Genomic DNA, 17,537 nt, shown 5'->3' with positions numbered 1-17,537 from the left:
TAATTCATGAAATATATTGCAAAGAAAAAATTTTACTATAGAAAATCAATGCACGGAATATTAAAAATCGGGTTAAATCAAAATAATTCGTGTATATATGCGAATGTTTGGAAGTTCGTTGTTAACTGCATTTTTTTCGCAGTCCAGTTGATACTTGAGCCGCATTTTCATTATATATTTGGAACAGTTTTCTTCGATGCTGCGGAATAGCTTTTGTTTAGTGCCTTATCAACTATTGAAAGTCGAAAGCAGCAAAATCTGGCACATTTTAATTTTTTGCTATCGGTAAAGTAAAAATGGTATTCAATTGAAAAAAAAATTGTTCAGTGTGTATGAATAAAGGAGGTATATTGATAGAAGACGAGTGCCACAACTGGTTTACAAAATTTCAAAATGTATCACGTTCTAGAGAACTGGTTGAAACTTATGAGGACAAAATAAAAGGAATTAACTGACGCAAATCGATGAATAACAGCTCTTAAGATGGCTGAGAGATTACTTTTATCGTATTTGACCTTCCGTAATAACAATATAAAATCGTCTTTTATTTTTGTATATAAAGAGAGTTGCATTCCAATGGAAGATTTTTTTTCAAAAGGAATAAAATTTCTTAGAATTGGCTTAGTTTGGTAATCTTAATTCATATGATATGGGAAATCATTTATCCTGCAAGTATCTTTCAAGTCCCTCAAATAAAATAAATCAGTAGAAACGAAGAAATACCGGACTAACTCTAACCAAAGTTTCGAAGTTCCTAAAGGAAACAACATCGACTAACGGATCGTATAACGGATATATTTTAATGTCATTCAAGTCTATGCTTACGATGACAGAGTAATGTAAAATATGCGACAGCGTAGCCAAACCAAGTTGCTCTCGATCTTCTGCTTTATAGCGCTTTTCATTTTTAAATTTCTCTATTATTTCAATAAAATATTTCTTTGAAAGAATAATAGAATCCGTTTTCAAATCTCCAAGCTGTCAACAAGTTCTTTCTCGCAAAACGAAGGGATGGATATACGAGTTAAGCTTACATAAATCTATGTAAAAATGCTTATAAGCTTTCTATGCTTTACAAATATTTCTTATCGGGTTTGGCCGAGCCGCCTTTACTAGATTATATTCACAATATTTGTGTAATCGAAAGTACAAAAGTGAAACAAGGAAATTTATATTTAACTGAAACATAAACGTAAAGTATTTGAAGAAATTATTTTACTTTCCACAGCCTTTAAAACAATTTTTTTACGTTTCGATTAACTTTTCATAGGGAATAAATGCTTTTTATTTTTAAAAAATGAATTTTCATTTAATATATTTTTGGTGATACTTTTGGGAAGTATTATAGTAAGAAAAAGATTCCATTCTTTCGCCAAATATTACGTGAAAAGGATTTATAAGGGAAGCTAATGGATGGAAACAATTTTTATTTTAAAAGTACTTTTCACTTAAAATACATCAAAGTTTTGAAAAGTAACTTTATATTTATATGAAAGTTTTTTGTTGCAAGTCGTTTATCAAAGCGTTCTAATCCAAACCCCCAGTTCGCCATTTACTCTTTCACTGGTACCAACAAAGAAATTCAAAACATTTTTACATACCAAATGATCTGAACTAAGAAAAAAATAGTTATGCATGCGAATACGATAAATATATTTTCAATATATTCCGGTTTTCAGTTTTTTTTTTTTTTTTTAATAATTTTTTAATTTTTAAAGAATTTTCATGAAAACATTTTGATAAAAGAAAACTATTTTAGAAAAGTAGAAAATTCTTTCTTATTTTACACGTGACAAAGTATAAAATAATGTTTAGGTTAAGTACGTATATCGAAATGATTTTTTTTTTTTTAATTGTATAAAAGTAAATGTGCTTTTATGGTACATTATAAAGCTATTGTAAGCTTAGTAATCACTTAGAGCGATCCTTGCTGAAAAAGTGCTTATGATTTTAGTTTTTTTTTAATATAAACTTTTATTATTTTTAGCGTTAAGTGCAATATTTATATAAGTTTTATCAACAAAAGCACCGAATTTAATATAACGTTTTTAGTAAACCTTAGCGAAAACGAAAGTAATTCTATCTACTTACAAGAGTTACCTGATTTTGCCTACCTAAGCAGACACGTCTTCTTTACAAGGGTGATAGTGAGCTAGAAAAATGCTCACTGATTTAGAATGAAGCCAAAAGAAAAATGTGTACAAATATCTTTATGTCCTCAAAATAAATATACCACGCCACGATCGTACGGTTCCCTATGGCTTTATTTAGCGGTAAGAATTGATTTACTGAAGAAGCCGAGAAGACAGTTTATGCATGCCTGTAGAGATCTTGCAGGGAAATTGGGAACAGAGAACTTTATTCATTGCGAACGATTTTCCGGCAAACGCTATCACGACAGATTAATAATATATAAAGTAGTCTTCAAAGCAAATGATTGATATATTTATTATACTCCATAGACAGTTTGGCGCTGCTACACTACTAAGTTTGTTTATGTAAACCGTTTTCGGGAAACGCTGAAAAAATGCAAACGAACAACAATTCTTCAAAGCGTCGGGGCAACAAATAAAAAATCTGCAGCTATCGCGAAGACAAACCGTAGCATCGCTATTATTTGGCTACTTAATGCTTTAACTGCAAATAAATATTATGAACCTTTTTGCAAAGAAATTTTTTTTTCCTTTTAAACTTACTTTGATTGGGGAGGATTTTTCGCAAATTTTTTTAATCAGTTAGTTGATGTTCTGCCCGTCCGTCCATATCGTCTTCGTTCACACAACAAAAACTGGTACCTGGCCCTTTTCATGGATTAGGTCGCGAAACAAACTGATTGAGAATCAAATTCTAGTGTTGTCAAGTTAAACTCCAACTCGCGATTAGAACAAGGACAAGAACGTTTTGCGGGAATTCACGAACACTCTTTTTTACTGGAGAAAACGATTTTACTAATTATATTAAATTTGATGCTTTGGTTTATACTCCCTCATCTTGTTTAGATACATGCACGACTATTAATTTTCTTAATAAATTAACTAATTTCACGATTTAAATTACTATTATTATAATCATGTGTTTTTTGGCAGTGATGCACTGCGTTCCTTCCCGCCACAAATTCCGTTATTCATTTTTAATTTTGATCGATAAGGATTCGCTCTAAATACAATTCTCGTATATTCGTAATGTGAGATAAATGGGTATAATCAAGAGTTTTCTGTATTAGAAGAAAAAGATAATTTTTTTCCTTGCAATTTCCAAAATGAATCTTCTTAAGCCGCTTAAGACTTTTATTTGACAGAAATGTTCACGTTTTACTTGATTATATAGAGTAGATGTTAATATTATATTCACCAAAAAGATGCCTACGCTTCGAAAATAATAACTTGATCGGGTTAAAGTAGAAATTACCGAAAGATATTTAGAACAAAGTAATACAGGTCTTACGTACGTACCATTGTAGAAAAATAAAGAAAAAGAAATATTTATACGGAAAACTTATAGATGTGATATTAGCTTTGACTACAGCTGTGATGTGATAATATCTTAACCTTACAGCTGACATTTAAAGTAAAGGATTGATTTTAGAGAAATTTTGTTACCTGAACGATTTCCTTCGCCGGCTAATCAGGAAAACGAAAATTGGGAGAATATTATCTAGTGATTAATGAGAGTGATTATAAAATTCAACTTCTAGTGTATAAGGACATCGGTGTCCATCCTTTCATATGCAATTGTAAGCTTATTTTCGCTTCTTTCATTGTTCATATCAATTTTAGTAAAATATTTTTTAAATTTAAATAAATAATGAATTCTTTGGTTTGTTAACTACTGGGTACCTGGGTATCTCTCAGTTCGTTTCTTCTTTACTTAAATTTTCATAAGCAACATACAATAATAATATCTATTAATTTCTTTTTGCTTTGCATTATTGTTTAATGTAAAAGATGCGCTTTTTTCAAGTCAGACACGTCACTGTCATTTTCTTTACGTTTTTCACAGAACTCAATCAGATATGAGAATACGCCTGAGAGAGCAATAAAAATGCCAGCAAAGTAGAAAGCATTATCCCACCTGTAAACGAATGAAATGAAAAAATTGATTGCACGTTAATCACGGATGAGTTGAAGCAAATTTACCTTAAAGTGTACTCGTATATAGCACCGGCTATAGGTGGTCCAGCAATCATTCCGATACCCTGCACTAATAACACTAAACCATAAGCGCATGTAAAATCATCCAAATCCACAATACTAACTAATATACTGGGTGTAAATGAAAATGAACTGGCAAATGTGAAACCGAATAATATGCATAACGCAAGCAAACCGCTGTAATGGTTAACCAAAATTGGCATTAGCAGTACAGAAAGTCCGCATACTACATAAGTAAATGTAAGCCAAAGTAAAATTTATTATTAATAGTAATTAATTGTTACATCAAATCTTTTAAAACATACTTACATAACATACAGCCCGAATAGCAAATATTGACATTCATCCATGGACGATCTCCAACATAACCCAAACCGATCATACCAATAGTTTGTGCGACTCCAACAGCAGAAAGCATTTGAGCGCTATCAGCTGTCTCGTAGCCATACTTTTTCATGTATTCCGGTAGATATAGATAAGGTATAATGAACCTGAAATTTAATATGTAAACGAAATTTAGAAATTCGAATATTGGATACTGAGAACATCAACTATCAACGGTGCAGTTTAATCTTCTTTCTCTTCATAGAGTGCATATGTTTTATGAACGGCGAAGGTTTATTTATAACTTGAAGTGAGACAATTCAGGTATTAATCTTGGGTTTTGAAAAAGACAAATTTAGAAAAAAAAGCTAAGGTAAGTGGCTGCCTCCGCTTCTTTGATGATGATCTTAATTAGCGTAAATGATGGAATCAAATAATCCATATCTGTATAATTTGTGAAAGCATGATTGCGACGGCAATGGGGCGAGCTTAACACTTATTTACTTATTGTTATGCCCTGAAGGCTTTGACATAGACCCACCCATTCAAAATCGATTTTAGTTTGTCTACCAGCCTGTCTGCCTCGTATACTTGTTTTGTTTACATTTGGCACGTCCACATGTTTCGACCTAACGACGAACAAAAATGGCTCGTAGGGCCATCTTTTCGATCACTTCGCGTACAACGCTTTATTTTGAAAAGCCGTTATATGAGCAACTTTAAGGTGATATAGGGTATTTAATTGCGAGACGTGGTCCACTACAGAGGTTTTACTCGTTTTTAAGTTTCATTGCTTCGATAACTCAGTTTTGGGAATCTGCCCAAAATTTACCTTTCTCTCTTGCCAAGCGTTTCCTGTCGTAAATTGATTACTAAATTCTTAGCTGCCCAATTTTCTCATCCCGCTATGGCTAGCGAAAAGAGGAGAAAAATTATCCGGATCCTGTAATGTGTTCTTATTATCTTTCGGTATCCGGTAAGGCCTATTAAGTGCGCCTCCGTCACTGATTGATGAGAATATAACAAGTGTTTATGCTAAGTTTCTTTCCATAGAGAGATTGAGAGGCTGACGTTACTAAATTTTATATAAAATCTCACAGAGATCAAGATATACTTCAAAAAATATATTACGCACTTTCCTGAAGCTTGACTGCGAAGAGAACGACTAACGCTTATAGCAATAGAAAAAGAAGAAGTGATTAATAAATTTTTTCTTACCAAATGAAAAGAGATAACGTTGAAAGATTAAATAGCGTGAATTTAATATCAGCGAATAAGGAAAAATCAAAGACCGACTTTATAGTATCAAAAAGATTATCGTACCATGTCTGCAAGAAAGGAGAAAAGTAAAGAGCTCATCAATATCGTTCGAGCACACAATATACAAAAAAGTGACTAAATAATGCTGTATGTACTTACATCTTCATCTTCTTTGGCAATGGTCGTCATTGAATTACGATATATGTTGGGACAAGATGAGGCGCGTAAGCGATACCGATGTGTATTTAACATGGCACCGCGATAATGTATTGAATTGCGATGTATACGCATATCTTTCAAAAAGTTTGAATTTCTTATCGAAATATTGTGCCTTAAGTTAGAACGATAGGTGGGTTTTTTTGATTTCGAAAGTCTACGTATACCGGTTATGCTGTCGTGTAAACGCTTCGCCGACGTCCGAATATCTTTCGAACTTTTCACATCATTTTCGGGCATATTTATAATAGCTGGTCCACCCTTTCTACGTGGAATAGCAATTGCTTCGTTATATTTATTTAAATCAGATTCGATTAAGGCGTAACTTTCGTCTTTAATTGACTTATAATATGAATGCACTTCGGGATTAAGTATATCGACAGAGTTATGCCGCAAACCGTTAACTTTGAGATCGTTTAGGGAGGGTGTTACTTTTCTGGCGGCAAAGAACACATTTTCATTGAGGGAATAACGCGAACTTGCAAAATTCTCAGCTTGATTGTGATCACGTGAATATTTTTGAGTGAGATAGCCTTCATCAGAGGACCGCAACGAACCGAGAGAAGTTCGCATGGGTGTTTGATGACCGCTAGAACGTTTCTCGGAGGGCGAGAGCGTTTCAACAGATGCTAAAAAGTTCTTCTTAAGACTGCCACATATTTCGCCTGGCATATCGCTTATCATTGTACCGTCCAGGGAACCAGCCGCCGGTATGATATTAACAGGGGCTCCTGCCGAAGACATGGACAAAAGATTTTCACGAGAAGGAGCTTCCGCACCTTCTTTGTGTCTTAACGAACGCCTACTCATACTTTTCACCTCATATAAATCTTCCAGTTCTAAAGAGCCAAGGTATGTAGGGAAAAATATTTCACTGCGATATCTTTTCAAATGGCTTGCGTTCGGATCTTCAATTTGTTGATTTGCCTCCGTATTGTTCTTCGTAACCAATGTATCCAAAACGTATTCTTTTGTAGCACCAGTATCTAATAGTTTTTTGATCTCTTCCAGGCAAACACTAGAATTTGAAAAAGTTGTTACACTCTGAGAACGGCTTTCAAGACGATTTTCTTCAATTAGCCAATCAGGGTCGCGCATAAGGGCTCCGCAAACACAGGTATTTAACATAGTGCCGGCCAATATTAGCGTGGCACCGCGCCAGCCATATGAATCGATCAGCCATTGCGTTAATGGAGCATATAAAAATGTACCAATACCCGTACCAGAAGCTCCTATACCAGTGGCAAACGTTCTCTTCTTGTCAAACCAGAAAGCAATGGAAACCACAGCAGTTACATATCCAATACCCAGCCCGAGACCAGATATTATACCGAAAGTAACCATCAGCATTTCTATCGAATTGCATAAGGACGACAAACCGAAACCGAATGCTGATACCAAGCCGCCGAGAATTGTCATCTTTCGGCAGCCGTATTTGTCGACCAGGTTCGACCATATCGGTCCCATTAACAGTGGTACGGAAAAGAACAATGAACTAATCCAGGCCGTTTTGGATGGCGATTCACCAAAATACGCCAGCAATTCTGTGTTAATCAAACCAAATGAAAACGACAACCCATCTGCTATTAGTGAAACTACCAGCGAAGCAAATACCACCATCCAACCATAACCACCATCGGGTATTTCTGGTTTCTTTTTCTCGCTTGAACCGGACTCAATGGAGTCACCCGATCCATTCGATATTAAGCGTGTGCGTTTTTTCACTTCACTGCCGTTCGTAAGCGCTACGCTCTCTGCACCATTTATGATTGGCAGACTACTCTTAAACACTCGACTGGATGTTTGACTTTCGTTCAGATTTCCAGTTGACAGGTTGCAGAACTTCACTTCTGGAAATAAATCGTGTTTAATTGTTTTCTTAAGAGGTGTTGTCTTATTCGATGTTAACGCAGACGAATCCTCTGATTTTACGCCTAAAGGCTGATAAATGCTTCCATTTTGTCGGGTAATACTAGAGTTTATGTTTCTATTGTTCACTTTAGCAACCATTTTGAGAGTTGTGACTTATTATGTAGAATTGTTTTCGGGGTTTCTTTTTCTTTTAACCTGAAGGAAGGCAGATAGATAGTTAGTAGTTGTATATGGGCCCAGCTTCCCAAAGTTGAAGTAAAATTTTGTAGCGTTTCTGGTTTAATTTCTAAATAATTTTCAGATGAACACAATAGTTTCAGCAAATTATTGATTGGGATTTGTTTGTCTTATTGTACTAAATTTTTCTTTACTCTCACTACTGTTGTGTTCCCTTATGGTTGGTTGGTTGGTTGGTTGGTTGGTTAGTTGGATTTCTTCAAATTAGCATTATATTCGCATCAAATTTCTTTATCGTATAAGTTAAGTGCAAACCAATTCCCTTCGGTAGTTTCACGAAACTCAATGTTGAAGTTGGTTCCCGCGCTTAATGCTCGGTATTCTCGGTATTTTACGGGCACACACCAAATAGTTTCCTTACGGCGTACGAGCTCTCGTTGAATAATCTGAAATAGGGAAACTACGATAAAAACGTGACAATCATAGCAGATTAAGAAGCTAAAGAACACAATGGGAGATCTTATGATAATTTAGTTTACAAGATAAATGGCCATTCTGTTTATTGTCACTAATGTCGATGGAATTGATGAACATTGCTAATGAAAAGAATCTATCCTATCATAAGTATGCCAAGGAGGAAATCGGAAATATATTTACTACCTTTTTAAGACCGTATCACATGTATGAAGTGACTTCAAATATTCGCTCAGGTCAGAGATCCTAACTAGCGCACATTACGTGCTAGGAAAAGCGCTACTGAAACCCATCGCTTTTGCGTTTGATGACCCAGCACGCTTTTGAAACAAGGACCTCCTTGCACCTTGTTTCCGACTCATTAATCGTGGCGACTTTGATCGAAAGACGAAAAATGGAATGTTATAGCAATTGAAGCGATTTGCAGCGTGACACGACTTGATTCAACCGATGAGCTGCTCGAGCGGCCGTACAAAAAATGACACTACTTTAAGAATTTGGTGACAATATCAAAGGTAGGACATTCCGTGAGTTGCCTTGGAAGATGGAAAGTTGCGAGAAAATATTTGCAATTGAAATTGACATTTGTTTATCTGACGCTTCAATTGATTATATTTTGCTGCATAACTATTGAAAAACATGCTTTGGTAAGCTATTCAAATTTGTTATCAAAATTAGTTTCGAAATCTTTACATGTTACAATTACTTTAATAGGCAAAGATTAAAACGGTTTTTAATAAAAATGTAGTACAGTTCAGTTCCTATGAAACATGGCGTCCAATCAGTTGGGACGATTTTTCCGGCATGTATCGTCGCTTTGGCCGAGGAACTGGAATTAAGCTTGCAACCGAAGCATCACGTCACGGCACAACGTGTGATTTACTGAGGAAATAGGGGTTTCTTAGATTTAAATTATTTCCTGCGATTAGGACAATTTTCAAAAATGGATTTATTTGGTCCGAATTTGGTACAGTTCATTTCTTCAATATAGGCCGTTATACAATGAATGGCCCAGAATTTGGAATAGAACCTAATGTAACGAGAAACAAGATTACAATTACTAAGAAGGTTCGTAAGATGGACGTAATCACTGAAAACTTCACTTGCTGATTATCGATTTCCGCAGTTTGGAGTGCGATATCCAACTAAATATTATTTTAAAATTTAATACAAAGAAACGCGATGTACTCAATCGCCTAAGTGATGTGCCCGCGTTCAGTAAAAATCTTATCGATGATAATCAAAGTTTAGTTTGAATTCAAGTCTTTTTTGCCTAATTTTGTAATTGCAATACAACTTTATGTTAATTAATTGTTTTCTATATATATGTGTGACTGACCGAGATTCGAAAAGATGTTACGCTTTAATTTTAACTTGAAATCATTTATTTTCCTTGTTTCATTTCGTTTATTACTTTGTTAAATATACATTCAATAATATAATACTTTGGGCTTATCTTTAACGGTAAAGTATGTATTCGAGTAAAATTATAAGCAGTTGTTTTAATTATCACGAACGAGGGCATCATTCATTCATAAAAAACATTCTTATTTGTTTATTATTATGTACACTTGCGTATGTGTATATGTACATAAAACTGGACTTTTTTTCATATTACGCTCTCAAAGCCCGACGTTGTTACTGGATCTTGCTTGCTATTTTTTTATTTTCTTTTATTCACAAAATTTATTGTTCTTTTTGTTGAGTTTCAATATTTTTATATTTTTCTCTATATTAACACCGTTAAGCACACAGCGCAGTTGAATTTTATGAATTTATAAATAATACTAAAACGTTTGAGATGTTATTTATGGCCGACTATGAAAGGGGGATAGAAGAAAACAAAGTTAGAATGTTTTGTTTGCAAACAAATGTTGTGTTGCGAAAGAAATTTGAAAAATTTCAATAAAACTAAATTCAAAGAGGGAAAATAAACGAAAGGAAAACATTACAGAAATCATCAAAAATTGAAATAATTCTTATGCGGATTCAGTTTTTCTATCTTTTGTTTTCCTTCTTTCACACACATACTCGCGTGTACAGTGAATAATGATTCCGAATCGGCTACCATCCGATCATCATTGTGTAAGAATATTGTTGGTTTAATAATTTTGACAAATTATTTTTAGTTCCCTTCAACTTGACCTTTGGAAAATAGATTGAGCAGAAAGAGAAATATGCAAAGAGTAATAAGCAATGGAAAGGCATAAAAATGAGAAAGACATGATATGATCTAGAAGATCTCGACGTACAGTTTTAGTACCGGGAAATTACTTGTTTTTATTAAATGATTTTTAACAATCCAAAAAATTTTATGTTTTATTAAAATTATATAACACTGACATGGAAGCGAAAGCCTCCTAAAATGTAATCGTCGCGTAGCACTTACGCTGGCCTACTGTTTTACCTCACAGTACCTTAGTTATGCCCGTAAGATACTATACCGACAGAATTCAAATTTCATCGCACCTTTTGAATTTTTATTCTGTTCTTTGTTCTGCTAGGCCAAGTGATAATGGTGCCCCCAAGACCCTGAAGGACCACACATCAAAATTGCCATCAGAAATCACTAAATATGGCAATATTTCTGGTGAATGAAGACGAGTATTTCCCTTCATGTCTTCCACTCGGCGGAGGTCTCCCTTACCGTTACTGCCTGGACTTACTTCATTATTTAAAAGAGTCATAGTTACTTCCATTGTTGGTACTAACGGTTGCCAGGATTGCGCTTTACGGCGGGCAAATAGATTGCTGTTCATCGAGTACAATTTACTTGGCCAAAAGAAAAGAAACGAAGCGTTGTTCACATTTCGAAGGGGGATCCCAACGTTTCCTTAAACCGAGTTTGTTGAGGGTTGAAGTTCATAATCCGTAGTTTATTCAATTTCAGATTACTTAACTGAAAATGTCTGCTTTCTTACAAACATTTCTCTTTCTGCTTTGCGGAGTTTGTCCGAAAAAGGCACGAAACTCGTTTCGCAGCCAAATCATAGCTTACCCGCAGAAGAGGGCAGTTTCCAATTTTATAAGATCTAATTCGAAATGAGCTAATTTCTTAGGTCGCTGTGATGCTGACTTTTCCATAGAGAATGTTATGATAGATAAGCTATAGTTAAACTATAATTAACTTAGCTGGCTTAAGATGTTGACCGCCTCTGTTTCCAGCCCAGGCTAAAATGTGTTCGTAATTAAGATATTGGGAATTTAAGAGTGAATTGTTGTTATAACGATACTTACGGCATGGGGATATCTATCTAGTCATCATCAGCTGGGCAGGGAACGTATCAAGTAAATTCATATAAAAACGCAAGAGACATTGCGGTTTACGTAACACCTTGCTTCAAGCTGAACAGGCAGCCTGACCATTTTCGCTAATGCCGTTTTTTTGTATATACTTCGACATATTTGCATATGCCAGCGCAAATCCTAAAAACAGTACTTGGAGGTGGAGCATTTGTAGCATTATTCACTACAATAGAATTCTACTTATCCAATTCTTTAAAAATTCTTCAAAATTAATGCTAGTGACTCTAACATTATCTTTTTCCTTGCATGGCTTTTTTGCTAGCGTTAAAGGCTAGTGACCGAATTCATGTTTGCTTGTCGACAAAAAAAAATATTAGATATTTTTTCTTATAAACTACTATACGAAAAAAGAAGTATACTGATGTGTCTCGCCAGTTGGAGACACGTAGGAATATGCAACAAAAATATCTTTCACATGAAGCCAAGAAGTGTGCAGCAAATATTCTATATAAATATATGATACTTAAAAAAATGCAATAAGGAATTTATATTTATAGTACCTGGAAGTATGCAACACAGGCTTTAAATATGATAACTAGAAATATGCAATAAATAACTTTTTGTTATATCTAAAAATATATGTATGACACATTGAAATACGCAACAAAAATTCTATATATGACGCCCAAAAATGTGCAACACACCACCGCATATATGTAGTTTACCTTTTTTCTTGATCGTCGGGAACTTTAAAATCAATTAAGTCATGTTCTCTTAACTGTCACTTTCGTTCGTTTTCAGTCGAATTTTTTAAACAGCGACAACTAGCATAGGAATGTGAAACTTGCGTGTGTAATGTAACAATTTTTGTAAATGGCATCAGGTTCGAACGGAAAGCGAGAGAAATTCACATTAAGCGTATAAAATTTATAAATACTTCGAATAAAAAATTAAAAATGAAATTTGAATTCGTTTAGAGTATATATTTTTCTTTCATGACGACGATGGGTAATCATGATTCGTCTTTAAGGGAATAAATTTTGTTTATTCATTTGTTTATTTATAAATGCATTTTACACGTTTTTCTTTTGTTTACATAGCCGTTCACCACCACCAATCTATCGCTTGTCTAGTCTATTGGATTACGTAGGTTCAGCAATGCACAAATATATGTAAATGCATACGCACACACACTTGATTTTGCAGTTTGATTCTAAAACGAATTAATTATTTTGTTATTTTGCTTTTAACGTTATTTTTAGTTTGGCAAAGTTTGCTGCCGTTATTTATGTGATTTTATTTCATTTTACTTTTCTTTTCCTATAGTGACGTTGTTCTTTATTTATTTATTTATTTAATTCTTATTGCTTAACATTTCGTCATATTTTAACGACGATTAACTAATCGTATATATGTGTGCTCTCATTGTACCCATAGGTAAGTGAATAACCACTTTTAACAGCAGCAGCAGCGGCAACAACGTATTTCTTAACTTTATCGGTAAGTTTCTTTGTAAGCATATCGCCTTAAAACCTGATATTTTATAATTATCATAATCAGCAATCAAGGGCGACGTTAAATGAATTTTTATCATTTAGAACAGATTTGCTGATATTAATCGTCTCGTCAGTTTCTCGACATCGTCAATTTATTGCTAATCGTTATATTCATTAAATGGTGAAAGAGTTTGGATATCTTATCTTTATATTTTTTAAGTTCAAACTTTGTTTTACCATAATTAAATTTTTTTTTTTTGGTTCGTTTTTGTAAAGCAATTGGAAAAAAGTTTCAATGATCCTATGGCGACGAGTCTTAAATATTCTTTAAAATTTGCGGATTATGGAGTCTATTGTGACTGATATGACAACAAAGCCTTGCGGAACAATAGTCGAGATCAAAATGTTTTCCGCTGTTTCTGTTGCCACGGCTCACAGCTGCTTCGAGTGTTCAATTATTTTTAATATATAACACAATTAGTTGAAAATAAATGTTGCACGATGCAATAATTTAAGCAGTCACTAAAACTATTGTAGTAGTCCATAACATCATTACGATAAACAAGTATTGGGAAAAAGTCATCAAAAATATTATAGTCGATCAACACCGACCGTTAAACAACCTACGCTATAGCGTCCAATACCATTCTTCATTTATGTACATGATAAAATACGAAAGGATTATATCTTGTTTCTTTCTATATAAAGGCGTTTATTGAAAACATATTAAGGCAATGTACAGAAGACCATGGCCAAAGGCATAGTTCACAACACAAAATAAACGCTTTGAGGAGACCGTTATATAAGTTGGATTTCAAAACATGGGTCCAAATTTGGTGCAGTTCATTTTTATGTGAAATTGCTATCAAGGGCCATTTTTTACTGCTTCATGAGAATCTCTGTATGAAGTGGCATCTAAAAAATAGGCAGACTTGGTACAAAGTTGTCAAATCATTTTCATCCTGGAAATCACGCCATAAAAAGGCTATATAACTTTTCGTGGAAACAGTTATACGGCAGGGGAACGTGGCACCGCAGCTCGTCAGAATATTTCAAAGACCTTGAACACAAAAACTCATGGGCAGATCGCTGGCGGACAGATAAGTTTAAGTCCATTTAAAAAATGAGATCAAACCACTCCCTACAATAAAATATGGATCTGACCTATGGGTCTCCGCAGGTGCTACGAATACCCGCACAAACCTATTGTATCCTGCTATACCGTGCAAGTGGCGTAAGCTTTGAAGAGAAATATAACTTTTTATAAAACAGCATTGTGATGGTGTACGGTAGTGCCCTTCGGCATCTATTCCATCATCATTTCGGATTAGTTTTTATTTTGCAATTTTTTATTTATTTTGTGTTCAATTACTTTCGTAAAATATTAATTTTTTATTACTTACTCTTTTTTCAATTTTATTTTTTCAAAAAACTTTGTTTCTATCTAAACACCAGCTGTTTGTGTAACTGGTTGTAAACATTAACGTAAAATTATAGTCGAACTCTCGCTATTGTTAGCTATGAGAACATAAAAAGTATGCTACAATCGCCCTCTAGACAATTGAAATCACATTTCGTAGGCAACACACACATCACAAGATACCTTCGAGTATTTTTCTTAGCTGACTGATTAGCTACGTTTCCTCCATCATACACGGAAAGTCATTTCGCCCGCGAACGAAAAACGGTACCTCAAAGGAAGACAACTCAACTTTCCTCTATGACTTCTGCTTCGTAGTCAAATTTTTTCTAAAACTTAAATATTGTTCCAGCCTTGCACCGTGCTTAACAATCGAATCGATTGAGTTCATCAAATGTTTGTCAGAGAAAAGATGTATTTTATGGTCAGTAGATAAATTTATTTAAGGAGAAGAAAAGTGGATCGACTTGGTGGGCCTCATACCTTTTCTTCTCTTAGGTGAAATAGAGCGCAATTTGCGCACGAAACTATCACGTGCGTACACAATTACTCTCGTTCTCGTTTACAGCGTGCATCAATAAGTCTCAAGACCGACTTATAGATTTCGTAACATTTTTAGGAATTACCAATAGTTGTACTTACTTTACTTACTACTCTGGAATGGAACAATGGATATATTCAATGTTCCTATGTTAATTAAATACTACTTTTTGATAGAAAAATACGACAGTGAAACGCGGTGTTGTCTTAAATTGTATTATGATACTCTTTGCCGTCAAAAGTAACCATTTAGCAGTAATTCGCTGGTTTTAAACGAGGTCGTAGGGATTGACGATGGCGCTGAAAGGTAGTGGACGCACGAAAAAGGTCGTTAAACTAGAAAATTCAAAAAAAATTCTGAAAACTTTATCGAATCGATAATCGAAAAACAAAATTGCGAAAGAGTTAGTTGTCATCCTAACGATATGAAAAGGCAGTGTGTGCACTATTTAGCAAGTAAGGGCAAGGCAAAGCTTGCATTCAAATGGATAGCGCCTCTCCTCACATTAGGACAAAAACATTACATTACAAATTCGATTTGATACTGAGATCCGCCTTGCCTCCAGATCTGAGCAACTAACTGTAACTATTTATTTGCGAATCTCAAAAGAATGGTTGAGAGAAAAAGATTTCGATTAAATGATTAGGTCATTGCAGTAACTGTGTAAGCTTATTCGCAGTAACCGGACAAACCGTCTTGAAATATTCGAGAAACGTTGGAGTGATAGCAACACTCTGCAAGGAGAGCGCGTTGAGGAGTAAAGACGAGGTTTGCATAGAAAGGAGTTTTCTTCTTAATTAGTACCGGTACTTATTGACCGATATACTTGCATCTTTATAAATAAACGTGTGTCGAAAACACCGTCACGATATAATAAACTTATATGGCCAATGTAAATTTCGCAAAGGAAAACAAATTTCCTCAAAATTTTTGAAAAATTTGCGATTACACAGTTGGGCAGACGAACAGACGTTAACACACGGACATGCTTTGGTGCATCCCAACCTTGAAACTGGCCAAGACTGTATGAACACTTATGGAGTTTTTGAAGCTTGGTTCTGCCCGTCATAAAAGTCTGGCAAAAAAAAAGATTACATTTTACACTCTATATATATAGAATACACTACGATGTTGGTCAATTTTTCCTATTTTTGTGGAGATACCACAGCACCATCCATAGAATATACGTTCGAATATAAATTCGTGTAGATTTATCTGTTGTAGTTGGTGATTAATGACCATAAACAAAACTAATTTTCTAATCCTTTTGAAAAGCGGACATGTTCTCAGTTTACGTGGGACTGTAGCGTGTCCTTCGATAGATTTGGCCCATTTTCAATACTTTCCGATATTTCTGTCAAATTTAAAGTCGAAAGCTTGTGTTTGTGGCCAGGAAAATGTTTTAGACCGGTATTACACAAGACGAAGATCGGAGATCAAATCGGTTCAGAATTTTATACTCTAGAATATATATATTATGTTCGATCTATGAAGCTTCCTTGTAGGCGTTGCCAAAGTTTTGAAATAATGAGCCTATCGTACCTTGTCCGGTTGTTACACACATTCGAACTAACTCAATATACCGTACGCAGCAAGTGGTAAATATGACCTTGAGCAATAATCTAATATACAACAGTAATATTTATTATGTCAAATGATGCCCCAAGCTTTCTCCTTTTTTTCTTTTCTGTCTTTTGGAGGAAACATCCCACCATCAGTAAAGAAAGCTTTTCTTAAATAACTGGACCAAAAAATGAAACAAAAACAAAAGTTGTGTGCTCTTACCTTCACAAGATTTGTATTATGACGAATAGGTAGCGCAATCAATTCCTTAATTATTTGAATTTCTTCAGCTGCGACAACATTGCAGTAATAACAATAAGTTCAATAGCGTTAGTTGTATTAATTAATATATATATATATATATATGTATATATTTGTTATCGTAGCTAAACTTTTTGAAATTATCACAAGCAACGATCGCACACTGATCGCTACTAATACTATCACTATAAATATTTTTTAATTTTTCTTTATTATTCCCGTTGTTGTTGTTGTTCTTGTTGTTTTCCTTTTCATCGCTTTGCAATAGATGATATAAAGTAGCACTTAATATTAATTGATAGATGATTGTTGTTACTGTCAAAGATGGCGACGGGACCGTTGATGTTGCTGCTGTGTCTGGTGGTAGTGATGCTGCTGCTGCTGCTGCTGTTGCTGATTTATTCGATAAATCGCCACCAATTAACTCACCGTTATTATATAAATTATGAATTATTTTTAATTTGCCACGATCACTTCGTATTAAAGCGAGATTGTTTAATAAGGAAAACAAACTGTCAAACAACGCGAAAGCAGAG

The 17,537-nt window shown here is 34.4% G+C and overlaps 1 protein-coding gene across 3 annotated transcripts; it reads right to left on the bottom strand.

Annotated features, from left to right (window-relative positions):
• Positions 1-1,954: 1,954 nt before the first annotated feature.
• Positions 1,955-17,080, bottom strand: LOC119641332 (monocarboxylate transporter 9). Of its 3 annotated transcripts, XR_005247818.1 has the most exons (7): positions 16,963-17,080; positions 5,895-8,446; positions 5,694-5,803; positions 4,461-4,642; positions 4,137-4,377; positions 2,697-4,071; positions 1,955-2,637 (listed from the first exon to the last, which is right to left on the bottom strand). XR_005247818.1 is itself a non-coding variant. In XM_038039922.1 (6 exons), exons 2-6 carry the CDS (start codon positions 7,959-7,961, stop codon positions 3,933-3,935), a joined length of 2,739 nt encoding a protein of 912 aa, XP_037895850.1. In that variant the 5' UTR covers positions 7,962-8,446; positions 16,963-17,080; the 3' UTR covers positions 1,955-3,932. The 3 variants fall into 3 exon arrangements, 2 of the variants coding, with proteins under 2 accessions (XP_037895850.1, XP_037895851.1); XM_038039922.1 differs by having other exon boundaries at positions 1,955-4,071; XM_038039923.1 differs by lacking the exon at positions 16,963-17,080 and adding an exon at positions 9,814-10,229 and having other exon boundaries at positions 1,955-4,071.
• Between the last annotated feature and the right edge of the window lie 457 nt (positions 17,081-17,537).

This window comes from Glossina fuscipes, unplaced genomic scaffold (assembly GCF_014805625.2).
Source record: "Glossina fuscipes isolate IAEA_lab_2018 unplaced genomic scaffold, Yale_Gfus_2 147, whole genome shotgun sequence".
NCBI classification, from domain to species: Eukaryota; Metazoa; Arthropoda; class Insecta; order Diptera; family Glossinidae; genus Glossina; species Glossina fuscipes.
Note: the sequence above shows the minus strand (reverse complement) of the source record. Positions and strands in the feature narration are given on the sequence as shown.